The sequence below is a fragment of the Apteryx rowi genome, unplaced genomic scaffold, assembly GCF_003343035.1.
Source record: "Apteryx rowi isolate R43461 unplaced genomic scaffold, aptRow1 scaffold_32, whole genome shotgun sequence".
Lineage (NCBI taxonomy): Eukaryota > Metazoa > Chordata > Aves > Apterygiformes > Apterygidae > Apteryx > Apteryx rowi.
In genome coordinates this window covers 3,853,333-3,870,268 of record NW_020449641.1, presented here as the reverse complement: position 1 = coordinate 3,870,268, position 16,936 = coordinate 3,853,333, and the positions used below count along the sequence as shown (strand labels likewise).

Sequence of the window (16,936 nt, the reverse complement as noted above, 5' to 3'; positions counted from 1 at the left end):
TCTGATCGTGTTTGAATTGCATGTGGTTGGCATCCTCTCCTAATTGCCTTTGAAGGCGTCAGTCAGTCACAGGACATTTGTCATGCTTCCTTCTTGCCTTTCATCACACGACTGTAGGTTTGAGTTGTTCTTGGGAAGCTTCAGGCAGGCATTTTACAAACTAAAAGCTATGCTAACAAAAATAAAGTATCCTACCCTTGCAAATAATTACACTGCTTTATTTTTCAGTATCACAGTCTCAGGAAATGAAACAGTCCAGATTCTTTCCAAGACATTATACAGCTTTTTTTCCATCTCTCTGGCCATGAAATAATCAAATATAAATTGTTGTTTTGCTACATCTATCAAATTGGAAGAACATAATTATCAGTAGAAGAAGCTAAGCTCCGGAAAGGAAGGGTGGAACGAAGCGCCGTTTTCCCCTGCTCTTGTGCAACCAACAGAAGTGGAGCATCCAGCAGGAGGACACACTCAACACACCTCTGACTCACCGCAGGGAAAAGGACCTGGTTCAGTGCTCCCAGAAAAGCACACACAGGGACAGAAGTATGCGGTGGATAACAAAAGACAATGGTTTATTGAACAAGATGGGGCAAGGCAATGTTCTCTTTACATTCAATGAATTCAGGAGTATGAAGCAAAACATGCTATACACACACACAGACATGATACTTTGGTTAAATGTCATTCAGAAGCTCTATGCCAAACCTGGTAAAATTATAGTGAACAGTCAAAAATAAGAAAAACAAAAAGGCTTGCATAGATGGATTATTGTCAGTGCGCAATTTGCAATTAAGGATTAGCTGTTGCAACACAGGCTAAACTTGCAACTCTGAGGAATTTAAACCATTTGACTAATCCATCATATCCATCATTTGACAATCCACCATATGGCTAGCATTTAGATTCAACAGGCTGAAAGTTTACCCTAAAGAGCTAAATTAGAGAACTGCAGTTATTTCTCTGAGGAAGTTAACTGTATCGCAGTGCACAGATGCAGCTGGAGACACACTGTGGAGTCTACTTAGAGCGAACACTGATACAGTGAAACTTGTTTACCGTGAAGTAGAAAATACTCATTTGTGTGTGCCAGTGTCCTCTCCTGGGAAGAGTCCAAGCTGCATGGCCTAAGCCTTGCCTTGTGCTACCCAAGGGGCAGGAGGCAGCTGATGAAATTTCCAACCCGGAGGCTGAGGGCAGTGTGATTTCCCAACAAAATCTGCACACTGCAGCCCACCCTGGGCACAGCAGTCCGAGTGGCACTTGCACGCAGCACAGCGAGAACCTACCCAGTGGTATATTTTAGGTGAGGGGCACTGCTGTGCCTCAGTGCTATCCTGTACTTGTCTCCCAAAGCAGCTGCAAAACTAAGCATTCAGCATCTTGAGAGACTTGCCTGTCTCCTGGGGGAGAAGATAGGGCAGAGTAAACCTCAAAGTCACCCCAAACTGGAATTCCTGCTGCGGCAGCCTCCCCTGGCGCGACTGCCACAAGCAGGACAGCAGAGAGGTCAGCTCGCTCGCTCGCGCCTCAGTCCATGCCTGTGAGCTGTGCTTTGGTTCCTGTTGGGTCCGCCCAACACCTTGCAGCGTCAGCGTGCTGTGAGGACCAGCAGGAGGGATCTGCTTTGCATAGCAGATACCCAGGGGAATATTCTGTGTAAGAAGCGTTGTGCTTTACAGCCTGGCTGCGCTGGATTACAAGAGTGTAAACTAAGCAGGGGATTCTCACACTGTCTCTAAAGTGCTCCCCTTTATATATAAATTAGCAATCCACAGTTAGTTTGCATACAGGTTAATATGAATTAAAATAAAAACCTTGATAATAAAAATATATATAATATACACATTGATCAATAGCAATAAACTGAATTCATACCCTTAAAAAAAGGAAATGTAACAGTGGCTGTAATTTGGCACAAAAAAAACCTTACAAAGATCTATCACTGTAAAAAAAAAAGTTCTTTTTTTTTCCTAACTGAGAGATGTTATTAATTCTGATTCCAATCCTGACAGGTAGAAATGCAGAGATATAAAAATACTGTACATACAAGATCCCTTTTACAGAGTGAAGCAGACTGCAGGATTTGTAACTTCTATCTCTCCTCCCCATGGGAGAAATCCAATGATAAGACTTAATCTAACAATTAACAGCTGATAATTTCCCTTCCCCCACTAAATTCAAAACCATAAAGTTCTTTGAAAACCATGAGAYTAACCTGCTGGATCTATCCCCATGATGACAACCGCTTCTCCCTGCAGGAAGCTGTACAGTCCACATTTTAAGACAGTGTTTCAAAGCAAGTTGACTCAGATCAGATTATACAGGGGACATCAAGTATCCCCGCACGCACGTAAGGCACGATCACTCGGCTCGCCCGCCCTCTCCTCTGCGGGCTGTTGTGCTTCGGGCAGAGGTGAGGAGGTGGGGGAGCTCTTGCTGGTGAGGTGTGCCTACCACGGAGGTAAGGAAGTGACAAGATTTCAAGGTGATGAACTTTTCATGCAACTATTGTTGCCTTATTAACGTGCACAGTAAGAAAGGGATACAGAGTCGAAATAGCCTGGGCACACGTGCCTGACCGGGACTCTGACATACTGTTAAATCCAGAACAAAGCCATAGGCAAGGCTACTGAAACTTGGCAAAAGAAGACAAAAAAAAAATTATTTAAACATTTTGTCCATCATGGAAAGGAAATATTGCTCTGGTTGTTTTTTTTCTAAAAACCAATGACTTTAATGTGCCCCTTCCCAGGGACACACACGCAAGTTGCCAGTGTTGCATCTGGCCCGTGTCACTGCATCTCCCTGACTTCAGCAAAACTGTGGCTGCTAAGCCCCAAGGTGAATTGGGTCCTTGTTGATCCACAATCTTAACTCAACTCTTGCTGACTTCAGTGGGGCCACGAGAGGAGCCAGAGTGGCTGCTAAAATGTTTGCCTCGGGAAGTCTCTAGCCTGCTGACTGCATGAGGCCCGCAAGGCCTATTAGAGGAACAGTTGCTCTATTTATATCCTATTTATTATATGCTTTTCTCAGTTACTAATTTTACAGTTTCTCTAGGTATAGGTGTTAGCTCCCATCCAACATAACCCCTGGGCCTCCTTCTTCAGAAAAGCTACAGAAAAATAAAATGGGGAGAAAAACAATTACAAGGGACAGCAAATAACCAAGGCAGGGAGTAAAAATAAAAAAGTTAAGGATAAGGGGCAGGGGGACATAGAGATGAGCAGCCCCTAAAGCAATCAGCCCTCCCTGAAGGCATCCAAGGAAGCAGCAGATGTTCCTGGGGTCCTTCCCTTGAGCTCCCTCTTCTCGGTGCCATGGGCAGATAGCTTGGCAGGCCAGAAGAGGCTCATAAGGAGACCCTGCAGCATCACAGTCCAGGCTTTGGGATGGTCTTTGGACTTTCCCCAGATTCCAAACAAGTCAATCAGAACACACTCTCACACCACCTAGCCCCCGCTCCCTCCCATTGAAGTCAACAACTCAGACACTCCTGAGCATTTTTCCTGAATTCACAGGTTCTTCGGATGTCAGCAGGCTCAGGGCCTTCATGACTTCTCTGACTAGGATAAGACAGAAGTTACAGCAGCCAACTGCAGTGCAAGAAAACCCATCACAGTCAGCTACAGAAGCCCACAGAAGGCTGAATTCCTGGTTGCTGATTTCTCCTTGCCCTTGCACACCGTCACCATTTTTCCCCATGCACAGTGACTACAAAGGACAACTACTTTCTGATTTGGCAGGATTTTTCCCCATCCAGTTTTCACAAGTGCGCCAGATGACACAGGCAGCAGGGCCTGGGCTGGGGTATTTGCAGAAGTATCGGTACATAAATCCCCACTAGAGATCCATTTCACAACAATAAATACAGTCTGATGGAATGCAAGGGAGGAAGAAACCCACCAAAAAAACTCCCAGCATTTTCAGCAGTAAAAATCTTGACTGCTACATGAAATATAAAAATAAACATTTGTAAAATAAAACCATTGCAAATGAGGTTGCCACATTGGCCCAAGTTATCAAATAAAAATATACGGTCTACGTTGTTTTTTTTCCTGTTCCTTTGAAACAACGTTAACACTTCTGAATGGACAGATGGAAAGAGAAGAGGGCACAATGCAAAGACAGTAAAATCTAGCCGCAGGCTGGGATATTTCCTGAGAAGAAGCAGCAAGCAAGCAAGCAAGAGCTTGCAAGTCACTTAAGGGTTGATGCATGTGAGCAGGCTCATGGTCTGGAAGCAAGGGCATGCACTTAAAGGGATGCTGCTGATGCACAAGGTCCTATGTGGCTACATTTTCAGCTAGTGCATGCCTGGAGCAAATCTCTATCAGGGGACTAGCTGATACTTTGCAGGTAGGGAACTGGTAGAAACATCCCAATCAGGGCAGGAGGTGGAAGTTTTTCACTTGGGTTAAGGCGAAGCACAGGCTCTTGCTGTGGTATTAGATATGCCTTTGCAACTTATGTGAAGAACAAGTTGCCTTGTCTTCCTAGTGATTTGTTTCACAGTAACTTTCTGATCAACAGCTAAAGTTAAAGCCTTCCAGCTGCCTTGAGGCTTAAACTGTGAATTAGTGCAAGAGAAGAGAGCCATGATTTCTTCCAATTTCCTACCAGTGCTTCAGGCCAGCATTTCCTCTCTACAAAGCTCTGCAGAGCTGGCAGGCTCCTCTTTCCTAGGCAGAGGAGCAGGTTGGCGAGGGGGTGAGTACAGTCGCGGCTCTGCCCCTGCTCATCAAAGCCGGCAGCAGAGTTACAGCAGCCAGCGAAGAACAAAGAGCATGACGGGACCGACTTGGTGCCAGGCAATAAGGAAGCTGGGATGCAGTGGCACCACAACCAGGCTCTGCTGCTGTGAACCAGACTGCCAAAGTGAGTAACTAGCCTGTATGGCTAACAGACTCCAAACCATTGTCCCTCTGCTCAGCTTTGCAGGTTAAAATGCACTTGAAAAAAAACAAATGGCAAAAAAAAGATTAAAAAGACCAAAGATTTAGAATGAGAGGAGGCCAAGGGCAAAGTCTACCTGGCTGTGTAAGAGCAGAATGATTTTCAAAGAGTGGAGGGAAAAATATATGTATCAGTGCATGAGCAAATTTGTACAGACAAACTTGCAAGCACAACCATGCCCCAGAGAGCAATCACTTCATCCAGACTGGAGGCTGCCTGGGGTACTGTATGGAGCAATGTGGAGGCACACACATTGCACAGACATTTTGTTGACTGATTTGGACTCAGTGTCTCTGAGTTSCCTGTTATTGTGGGTTTTGGATTCAATGTCCAATGCCCATACGGTCCTCCTTCAGCCCTGTGTTTCCAAGACAYATTCAGGTTTAGACATGAGTTACAGTGCTCAGTGCATCAGCAACTGAGCAAGGAGTAACAGTAGTCCCTGCTTGGCCCGAATGAAATTCCTTGGCTTGCATTATGCTGAAGCTCAAAGCAGGTGACCACAGAGGTCCTTTCAGGCATTGAAATCAGTGTGTGTGATTCTTCCCAATCCACAACTCTCAGCTTTGTCAACTCACTGGAGCCCTTTAGAAGTCATGCACATAAGGTCTAATTTCAGTGTAAACTGTCTTTCCTCTTAACTATCTTATCCGATAACCTTGAGCTGAACGCCTGGTTGCACACTCTACCCATAGAGAATTTAGGAGTGCTTGCTGGAAACCCTAAAAAGAACCACAGCAGTTAAGAAAATTTGTTCTACAAGCAAATTCTTCCTCATCAGTCTCAAGTTCTAGCTTTTGCTGGTGTACATTGTGAAGACGCTCTCTCCTTCCTGCAAGCTAATATGCCTCTCCATTGGACTGGCTCAGCTTTCTTACCCAGCACAGAGAGAAACACATGTTCCCTCTTACAACTCTCTGCACTAAGTCATCCTAATATAGTAAGGACTTGTATTTCAGATGTTCTGCTGCATTGCCATAACCCAGCTCATATCTTGGATTTTCTTTCTAGTTGTATATGCATCTCTATTTGTCCAAGCTCCAGTCAAAGCTTAAAAATAAAAACAAGAAGGAAAGCCTCAAAGGAGTAAAAAAGGGAGCTTTTAAATCAGCTAGTTGATTCACACAGCTCAGTAGCGGCTAGATTGTACTGCACTGCTTAAGTGATCACATACAAGTATGAAATTGAAATGAACAAATGTTCCTTATTAAAATGACGACACTTAAAGAGGAGATCCTGGGGGTGGAGGGCGGACCTCCTGTTGGGTAAGGAATCAAGAAAGTTGCCTGGCAATTCCAGGAAGTTTTGCTACAGAAGAGTCAGTACCAAAGCAAAAGTTGGCAGTTTACTGCTTCCTACGGGAACCTGGAAAGCAAAACAGAGAGAAAAAAAGAAATCAGCATGGTAGATCCTGGTGAAGAAAATATTACCTGCAGAAGTCTTACTTGTTCTGCCCCCTTGGATGTCTGTGTGACTTCAGGATGCTGGTGAAGTCAAATACCAAAGTGGAGACTGTACATAACATTACTCAAACAAATGGAAGGATAGGTCAATGAGACAGGCAGAAACTTGCATTTCTCCCAGTGAACGTGAATGGCATGACAACCACTTTCCAGTGTCCCACTAAAGAAAATGTAAGGAACACTGGGCTTATAAACTATAAAAAAAAAAGTCATCAACTTTCCAGCTTGTTTGATGAAGACAGAACAAAAAAGGCTCAAACTTTAAATTCTGTAAAATAAACTCCACATTTAAGTTATAATCAGTGGAGTCGGATGAAATCTGAGCAAGTTGAACACTGGCTGCACCTTTCTCCCCCCACAGACTCTAGAGATAACTCAAACAATTAGCTTTTATACTTCTAAAGTCAGGCAAAAAACAAAACCAAAACAAAAAGAACAACCCCCACCCACACTGTTCTGGTGCCAAATGTTTTCAGGATACAAGCCAACAAAACAGTGCTGAGATGCTACAGGAACAAAACAAGCCTGATCTCAGGACAAGCTTCTGTCTGGTCATCCAGCAGCCAGACAGGTGATACTGTGAGGGTTTTCTGTCTTGTATTGAATCACTTCATATGGTGACTCACCTGAAAACTATCACATCATTGTCTTCATTTTATTTCTCTTTCATTTGCTGCCTGGATTTACAGTCATTCATCATTAAGAGATCATAAAGGGCAAGCCAGAGCAGTTTGACATGGCAAACTAATTCAGTTTTTTACTCTCCCAGCCAGCAACGTGCTCAGCAAGTACAACTTGAACACTGAACAGCATCACATGCCTGTTGGGACAATATATTCATTCCTCCTCTCTATTAGCATCTCTCATCCAAAAGTCCTATCCTTCAGGCTGGTTATTTGAGGAAAATAGCACACAATAACCCAAGTGCTGGGGCAACTGTGGACTCAATCCTACCTTTAGGAGAGTGCTCATGTTTGGGAAACTGGCGGGAGGGGCTAGGCTGGCTTGTGTAATAACGAGCGTGTTCAAAGTCATCAAGGAGAGGCTGTGACCTGCCAAGCACAGGAAAAAAATGTTGGGATGGGGAAACAAACACACAAACAAAAAAACCCACACACTAAAGGCACAATAGCATGGCTAAAGCAATACCTCGGCTGCCTGCTCTGTCCCTGTTGGTTTGGTACAAACTGGTGTCTGGCCCTGGCTTTCCACCTGCAGACCAGCTCCTCTGAGCACAGCTGGTCAGCATTTCTACAGTGAGAAATGCCCAGTATTCACTGCTTTGCCATGGTCTGGTTTCATTAAATAACAGTTTCAAGTTGTCAGAAAACAAAATATTCCCATTATGAAATTTAATGGGAATCTCAGTCAAAAGGAACAAGGAACATTTCAAAGTGCTTAATATGCACCCACTTTTAACTCCAGAGTGTTTTAATGAGATCCCTCTCAGTCTCCACCTGCACACCTTGCTTGCTGCCTCTTTTGTTAGCTAAACAAAAATTTCTAGGCTCATCTCAGGATTGGAAACCAAAACCACCAGGGTCACCTCCAGGATTCAGTCCCATCAGGCCAGGATGCTGACTGATTTGGAAGCAGCACTGTACTACATCCCTTTCCCATCAGCTCTGGAAGGAGATACCCCACAAGCACAATGCACTTGCTTGCAGCAGGGTCTCCACATGCAGCAGCAGGAGCAGCGCATAGGGCTTAGCTGGGCAGTGGGGACACAAGGGAACAATCATGCAAATGTATCATGGTTCCTCCTTCTTGCCCAAAGATGATATTTGGTTTCACATACCCAGAAGCTCTTTAACCCTCTCAGTGCTTCTCTGCCATTTAACAAATGTCACTGCACAAGCTCATCAATCTCTGTCAGTGCTGGGCAAGGAGACTGAGATGGCCAGATGCCACAAGCACAGCAAATGACGCATGTCATTGAACACCCCCCAGGCTCTGTGCCCTCCATATCTCTTCAGTGCTAAAACCTCCACTCTCCGCCAAGCCCCTTGAGGATCAGGCTGGTCTCCCCACAGCTACTCCCCAGGGCTCAGTCTCTGAGCAGCCTCTTGCGTGCATTTCCTCAGTTTTACTGGCCATGTCTTTAGCTCACCGTAAAGACTTGTCGCCTTTGTGTCGCTGAGGTTCAGGCCCTTCTTTTGACTTTGAGCGCGTTGACTCGCTTGCATCGTACTGACGGGAAGAAGAAGGGAGAGTGGCTCACCAACAGGCTGTCCTCAGGCCTTGCAAGAAACTAGCCACTGTGTCAAGGCTTCCACAGCTCTGCACAGYCCTTCTGTGCTCAGTTCACACACACAAGTAACTACAGCCAGATACATGCAAATGGCAGGATCTGGTCCAGTTTCCAGTACCTTAAACAGCCTTGCCGAGTGTAACTGAAGCTTTGCTCTAAATATGAGGCTGAACTGGGGGATCCATCCCTAAGCTAGGGTCAAATGCATAAAATCACTGTGTAATGACTGTACACATGGTTTAGCAGAGCACAAGGCTGCACTCAGCTGTGCCCCTGCAACCGATTCAACACAATATGGAGGCTAAAAACATCAGAGCTATCTCCATCTGGCCCTGAAATTAACACACACCCCTCTTTAGTACCTTGACTATTGCTTCATTTGTGAGGCCTCCTGAAGCTTGACATACCTTCCAGTCTTGATCATGCCTCTTCTTTTCAAAGGAAGACTTTTCTCGTTCCCTCCCTTTCCTGAAAGCTTTCTTCTCCTCGGCCATCAAGAGACGGGCTATTTCCTAGAAGAAAAAATACAGAGCATGTGTCAGAGGATTTTACTGCTCTTGTGGGTTAGAACTGTTTAAGCCCTTTCCCAAACACATTTTAACAGAGCATCACCGTTAGAGGCCTAAAGCATCTTGTACTGTGTCCTCTATAACATGCAAGGTCCTTGGATCCCCATAAGGGATGGCTACTGAATGCAATGGCTGCAAAACCATAGGAGTCAGGATTTCACCTGAGCCTGTGCTTGGAGATCAAGTGACAGCAGAAACAAGACTGGCTACATACTACATGCTCAGTGGATCCCCGATTTGCCTGGTTTGCATGTGCAAAGCCTTTTGACCCCGTTTCTTTTCCTCCTGTGTGGGGTTCACCTTACACCACATGTCATAGTCCCCCATGGGATTTGGTTACAAGAGCTGCTCTTACACAGCCATAAGCCTTCCTGATCTGCTGTGGCTGCAAAAGGCAGTGAAATCCTCTGTTCAGCCAGCCTGAGTATGCAAACCAGCTAGGAACAAACGTCAGTGGAGCCCTGAGCTTCCCCGGCAGGGAGGGAAGTGAACAGCTAGAGCWTCACAGGGGACAAGTAGGGTTTAACAGTTTCTACTGTAAAGGCATAGTGAGAACATTTGGGTTCTTGCTCACCTCATCTTGGGCTACTTGAGCTGCCTTCTCATCCATCTGGTTGGCCTAAAAACAAACAAACAAACAAACAAGAAAACACAGAAAAAATAGCTACACCTCTGAATAACTCATATCCATCAACCTATTGGGCAGGGCAGGCAGGTGCTCAAACATCTGTGCTACTATCGCCTCCAAATACACTAAACTAGCTCAACAGTTACCTCACAACCTGATATTAAACTGGCATTTCAACTTCTCAGCTGAATCTTGCCCTCACCTTTCTACCAGTCACACTGTAATACATTGCCAACCCTGCTGCCCTCTCTCCCACCAAAGGTTCACACTGGCTCGTCTCACTTCTGGGCTGACCATGCTGACTATATGCCATCTTCACCCAAATGGAAATGTTCATTTAATGTCCCTCTGCTTTGATCATTTAATTTTCAGGTGTGCCTGGATTTGTGTTAAGCAAACTACAGAAAATAGAGCTCTACTGGGCAGAAACCACCTCTCACTTCACATGTGTGTATAGGAGAAGAAGATGAGCACCAGAATGCAGAGGAGCAAGGCTGAGGTTTTAAGAGTCACCATCAGATGTAAGAAGTTTGCAGAAGGAAATTGTCACTACTGGGAATGTTAATTCTTCCAAGCTGATTAATGTACACTCTCTACTTACCAGGAGCTCTTCTTCTTGCAGTTTCCGAGCAATCTCTGCATCAGACAATTCCTGTTCCCTTTGAGGTTTGTCATAGCTGGCTTGCTTTTCCCCCCTTGACTTAGCTCCTACAAAATTAGGAGAAAGAGAACAATCAATTCACCCATTTCCAAAATGCTTCTGAAAGGAAATCCCCACCATCTCCTCAGTGTYGACTCCTCAGCCACCTGCAAAACCCCACACAAGGGGACCAGAGAGCACAGCAAAGTCCCTGCCAGACAGCTATTTTGACAGGATATTTAGCTGAGGTGGAATATATGCCTTGGAATGAGTTTTTCCTATGTGCACAGTTACACCATTTCCTACATAACAAATGCCACTATGTGGCAGGAGAAGTTACCCTTGTTGCCATGGTTTTTGCCTGCACAGCGATGGTAGCAAAGGAACTGTAGATTTTTCACACTCTGGACTGATATACGTTTGCTGGCAAAACTCAGCAGTGGAGAGCAGCCTAAAACGTGCTATAAGCACAGCAGATTCTGTAAAACATATCTCTGGAACAGCGTGGGCTGCAAAAGTTGCCTGGGACAGGCTCACACAGGGTTTCCAACAATTTCTTCTTTTGGGCTGACCCATGAATTTTGCAATTCACAGTGAGAAAACAGACAAGTAAACATTTTTGAACTTCACATAAGGTTCAGTTCTTGCTTTGGGCAGAGAGTTTTATCYGTTTATTTTAAATTTAAACCATCTCCAAATGATCAAAAATATTGCAGTTTGAGAGTCTCTCCACAGTCTACTTGCAATAGGGCATCAAAGGAGTCTTACTGTATCCCTGTTATAAAATGTATGGCTTCATTCACACACAATGAATGCCTTCTCTTTCTATCTGCAGCCTGAACTGTATTGTTTGGTAATCTCCGACATCTAAATGAGGTTTCTGCTTTTTATCTGCGGTATATAAATACTCCAGATGCCTGTCTGTCGCTCTTCCACGCCAAAGTCAGAAAATAAGTTTCACTCAAAACTTTCATGTCTCCAGTTACACTGTTCGTGCATTTATTATAAATAGATGTTACATGTTACTGGGCCATATACCAGATTCTTTCTGATCAGGCAAGACCAAGGAAAAAAAGAAGCAACCAACTAACCTCTAAAAGCTTTCTGTGCATCTATCAACAAACCACTGTCATACTCTGCCACGTATCCCCCTCAGACTGCAAACTACACAGGGCCAGAGACCACATGCATGAACTTTSCATAAAAATGTAGGAATAGGAGGYACCTTCTCTTTGGGTAAAAAGGTGYGTGTTTTTTTGTTTTCATTTAAACTGAAGTCAACCGATTGATGATCTTAAGCAATTAACACCCCTCTTACAAACCATCCTAGCACAAGAAGAGAAACAACTTATTTCTGGCATGTTATAGCCAAGTGTATGGCCTGGCCTTTCCCAGAACAATTTGACCAGTCCAAGATGTGAAGAGCTGCAGTCTTAGGCMAGTGCAGAAACTCTGGCAAAAACTACCAGCTTGGGCAGAGTTATATCATTCAGACTGTTTCCAAGGCCACAGTAAATGCAGTTTTACCATGCTGGAATGAATGCAAGCTTGCTGACAAGCTCCCATACACCATTGCCTCTATGAAGGATTAAACTGAATTTCCAGGAATTGCTTGCTGGAGAGCCATGCTGAAACCAGGACCGAGCTTTCTTTACACATCAATCGGTGCCAGTCTTGATTTGCTCAGAAGACAACAATAAACATTATTTCCATATCACCTCTGCCCACATTCAGGGAAGCACACAGCTAGCCATGATTACACCCTGCAGGAAGAGGATGTGAGCTTCTGTTTAAATGTCTTGACTATCTTGACTATTTTAACTCAATGTGTGTGCGATAGGATACTGAGTCACTCAGGGTCCACATTGTATGAGGGTAAATCAGGACCTATTAATTTTATAAAGATCTGATCAACACCTTCTAACATCCCAAAACAAAACTTTTGCATTATGAACACAAAATATAATTCTCACAGCATCTCCAAAGACAGACACGCATTATCATCTCCACCTTTCCAAGTGAAGACCAGACAGATGGCTAGACATAAGCTTTACACCCTGTGGCAGAATTAGAGAGGTCCAAATCTCTAAACTCCTACTTTCACTTTCTAAGAGATAGATCACCCCCACTCCTACTGTGGTTTTAAAAGCAGAAAAGTGTATCTGGATTTTTAAAGCACCAAGTATTATTAAACAACAAAATTCACATCAGTACATGTTTTCTAGCAAAATCCACCTGTTTCAGAGCTTCACAAGAACTCAGTCTTTCAGACGTCTCCAGTTCAGACATCTAATTTCACCACAGAACATTCCCCAACAAGAATCGCTTAGGTTTCCAATAGGAAGTGGATGTGAAGTGCTGGCTTGTTAGTGCTTAAACAAACTGTCCTTATTTACAGCCCTGCAACCCAAATCAATGAAACAGAAAGGTATAACCAAAATACTTGTTATTTTTGTTCCTGTGCAAGGAGAGCTCAGCACTAATTAGATCATGAAAGTAAAGGGTGGTTTTCCATAGGATGCCAAGACCACAGTTTCTAACAATACCTTCTTACTTGTCCTCTTTGATGCCACAGGATGTATCAGGAAATAGAATGAGAGTTTTAATGGATAAAGAGAATCACACTGAGTAAGGGAGAAACCCGGGCAGGATTCATTGTGTACAGACAACAGAAAGATATTTGAGATATGAGTCTTCAGAGGAAGAAAACCAAACAAACATAGGTTTCAAACAACAGGATGGGGCAAGCAAGGCATCTTCCCCACACATATGTACACCTTCTCCATTACTTGGTTACCTGAGTCTCGTTGGCAGTCTCCAACCCTTCCCTGGGTCACTGTGTGTGGAGAGGCGGAAGGTTTTCTCCTCTGTCCTGTTCTTTTGCAATCTCTCTCCTCACCCCTCCTATGATCTTCTCTGGACTCGGAGTCATGGAGCTTCCTGTCGTGAGCTGTCCTAAGCGATGCGCGGTCATGATGGCGGGATTTATGGTTTTCTGGGTGCAACAGCTGCCTGCCACCACGATGCCAGGTTTCCTGCTCAGCTTCCAGCTCCACATCAAGAAGGGGAAGGTGTTTTTCTCTGTCTTGCCTTGATGGCTTTCTGTCATGTCGCATCTGGTTTGCAAGTTCATGCTCTGACTCCAGATTAAGACTGAGAGGCCTCCAAGCCTCCTCTCTGCTGGCTGCCTTCCTCTCCCGTGGCTCCCAACTATCACTGCGGTCAGGGGCAGCACGTTCGGCCCCTCTTTCCAGGTCCAGGCTGGGAGGTCTCCTAGACCCCCGCTGGCTGGCTGATGTCCACTCCTGCCGCTCTCTGTCATGCTGATGCCTGCTCCTGGTCTTGCTTGGTTGAGGAGAACGGTGAGGGTCCTCTGAGGGGTGACGCCTGCGCTCAGAGGCATTGTCAGGCAAAGGTGAGGGCACTTTCTGGTGCTCTCTCCGCTGATGCGTGCGCCTCTCACCACTGTGGGGTCTGTGAGGCTCAGAAACCTGCTCTCTAGAGTCACCCTGCAGGTGTGCTGAGCAACGGAGGGGGGACAAACAAGGGAGCTGGTTAGTGACACACGGGTTAATGGTAACTAACGAGGCAGGTCCCACAACATGCAGACAAAGGAGCCTGATGCAAGAAAAGCTGGAAATGTAGGTGGAAGCGAGGAGTGCCAGCATGGTGGGATCAGAAGGAAAATAATGGTGGGCAAGCAGGCAGCAGGTGCTCACAGAATATAACGGGAGACAGAGTGAAAAAGTAGCACAGCTAGCCCAAGTGCAGGCAAGGGATGGAGCTATGCACGGGCCAAGGGGCTGGAGCAGAAGGCACAGATGCATCACAAAAGTGTATCCAAGCACCTCTAAGACAAGGCCAAGCTGGTAATGAGATTAAGGGCTTTTATTGATGCAATTGGGGTGGAAAATGGACAGCAGAGCAACCCATCTCCTGGAGACAAGGTATTTCTGCAGGATGCTAGAAGGAGGTTTGCAAAGGAGAGCACAAAATGGAGATGAGGCTGGGAGCTAGCAGGGGAGTGTAAGGCAGAATAATTYAGGCCAGAAGGGTCTAAGCAGAGGGTCAAGCTAGATCCTAGTTTATGAGAACTGGTGCCTTGCCCTGGTTTTAGCCATAAGATGTTTCCTCAGAAATAACAGCCTCTCCTGACTATGGGAGATGATGACCCACATAATGGCAATCCCATTCCACCTCTCTTTTTATGAGATCAGGGATAACYGCACCATACAAACACAAACTGTCATCTATCTCTGGCAGACCCAGAAGCTTCAGGGTCCACACTTACTCATTGCATAAGCAGAAGCTTAGACTCTGACTGTAGAGAGGGCTACAGAAATTTAAGGGCAGGATAGGACTTGAAAAAACCTGACCTCCTGACCTCAGCAATGTAGGTGGAATAGTTGCTAACTAGGCAGCTTGGCCAGGTTGTTTCCTCTGTGCTTTCCAAAAAGCAGGTGGAAATTTTCTTTGCTTTTAGTTTCAGTAATAAAACTGACACAATTGTGAGAATGCAGCAGTCTGCCTCTACCCAATCTGCTAATCAATTTGTTTTCTAGTCAATGTATTTGCTAAGAAAAAAATCATTGCACAGAGTGAAATATTATGTCTAAAGCAGCTTTTCAGAGTGAAGACATTTCTGAAGAAAATATTTCCCTGAAGCAGAGGCTGATTTGAAACAGAACTATACAAAAACAAGCAGAGTAAATTCCTTCTCCACTCCTAAGTTTTTTATAGTATCTAAAAATATTCAAAGGAGATTTCACTGCACATGGATTGCATTCTGTCTTAAAAAAGGCAGAGCTATTTATTACAATCATCCAGATTTTGGAAGGAAGAGGGAAAGAAAACAGAAAAAAACCAAAAACCCCTGAATGTTCCTTTCAAGTTATACTATTTACAAAAAATTTTCTTAGAGCCAGCAAAAATATAGCCTACAGAAAATCCACCTTGAAAACAAATCTGTGTGACTTTTATCCAGAACAGGTATATTTTTAAAAAGTCAGGAACTGTAAGAGTAACCACAGCAGTTCCTGGTAAGTGGTGGGTTTTTCTGTTCAGTTTCAGATCACTAGCATGATTTTCCTTCTTTATTTGTTATAAGTAGCAAATAAAGTCTGGATGACTTACTGAACAACAGCCACTAGAGACTGAAAGCAAGACTCAGTTTCTGAATGATACCAGCAAGGGTCTATAACTCAGCATCCTTGAGAATTAGCTCAATTTTGTCATTAAGAAAAGCTCAATAAACAGAGCGAGAGAGAAGGAGATCATGAGAAAGCAAAGCGTGGCTTGGAACGCAAGGCTGTGTTGGGAAAGGATCAGTGCGGGTAACACAATCATGCCAGATGGCCTGAGCAGGAAATTTGGTTTTAGCGAATCTCAGGGCGATTAAGCTTCCAGGCAGGTGCCACTTCCTGTGACACCTTCTGCAGGGGCAGCGTAAACACTCCTTATGTCCTGGTGTTACTCTCTCAAGCAGCACGTGACTGGGCGAATACAGAATATTTTTCATGGCACAGATACTTCTGGAGGAACTTTGCCTTCCTTCATGTCTGTTTTTCTTCTTTTTAAAAATTGGGATTACTCTGGAGCAATAGCCCTAATCCACATTCCTTCAGGATGTGGGTAAATTTGCATCCAGTTTAAAGACAGACAAAAAAACAAAACAAAACAAAAGAACAAAGCAAGGGCTTTGTGCGTTTAAGTTCACACGTAATAAAGATGATACAAACCAAGGATGCTGGAGCCTAATTGAATGGTGCYCAAGTACTTAAGAGGTTCCAGATCAATGTACCAGATGGTCTGGGCATCAAAATCCACTTCAGTCTTTTCTAATTTTTAAGGAACGAGAACCAAAAGCAATACTAGTACGAATAGTCAGGCAGAAAACTTTCTACCTCACCTCCTACACCACAGATTATTGCAGGAAGAAAACTTAGACCCACAAGATACYCTGCTTTCCAAATCCACACCACAGTCTAAGTTCAGAAAGTCACAGGCTCTGTGCAATTCATCCTATCCTCCCAGCTCTGCATGGCAAGACTACTTCCTATACTGTATTTTTTTTCAGGAACTTGCTCCACATAATTCTGAAAATTAGGGTGAGGGATGGCCACAAGACTCCCAAATTCGTGTCTTTCCCAGCTTTATACACATAGCAGAGCTCATGGCCATGAAGTTCCTAGCTAGTTACAGTTCTGCACTTTGTGCTGTTGRTTTTCTTGGCCATTCTTGAACTTCCTCCCAATTGAGCCTAAAATACTTTATGTGCAAGTTCAAGTAAAAATATTTAAAATCACCAATGGCAGGGATGTTAAAGTAACAAATAAGAGGTTTGGTCTCCATCTTGACAATCTGTTAGTCAAAAACAGCCTGTTTCTTCCCCACCACATATTTTCTGAAGAAAGAACATAAGAACCA

At 44.4% G+C, this 16,936-nt stretch overlaps 1 protein-coding gene across 2 annotated transcripts in view; it reads right to left on the bottom strand.

The window, feature by feature from the left end:
- Positions 1-202: 202 nt before the first annotated feature.
- CCDC50 (coiled-coil domain containing 50) overlaps positions 203-16,936 on the bottom strand; it is a 47,683-nt gene continuing 30,949 nt past the window's right edge. Inside the window, exons 1-7 of one of the 2 annotated variants that reach the window (XM_026070951.1) lie at positions 13,308-13,721; positions 10,472-10,578; positions 9,817-9,861; positions 9,081-9,185; positions 8,533-8,612; positions 7,377-7,474; positions 203-6,324 (exon numbers count right to left, since the gene is read on the bottom strand). In XM_026070951.1, coding sequence (XP_025926736.1) covers positions 6,305-6,324; positions 7,377-7,474; positions 8,533-8,612; positions 9,081-9,185; positions 9,817-9,861; positions 10,472-10,578; positions 13,308-13,626 — 774 coding nt within the window. In that variant the 5' untranslated portion in view covers positions 13,627-13,721 and the 3' untranslated portion in view covers positions 203-6,304. Of the gene's footprint in view, positions 6,325-7,376; positions 7,475-8,532; positions 8,613-9,080; positions 9,186-9,816; positions 9,862-10,471; positions 10,579-13,307; positions 13,722-16,936 lie in introns of those variants that run through there. The other variant, XM_026070950.1, reaches the window with a different exon arrangement.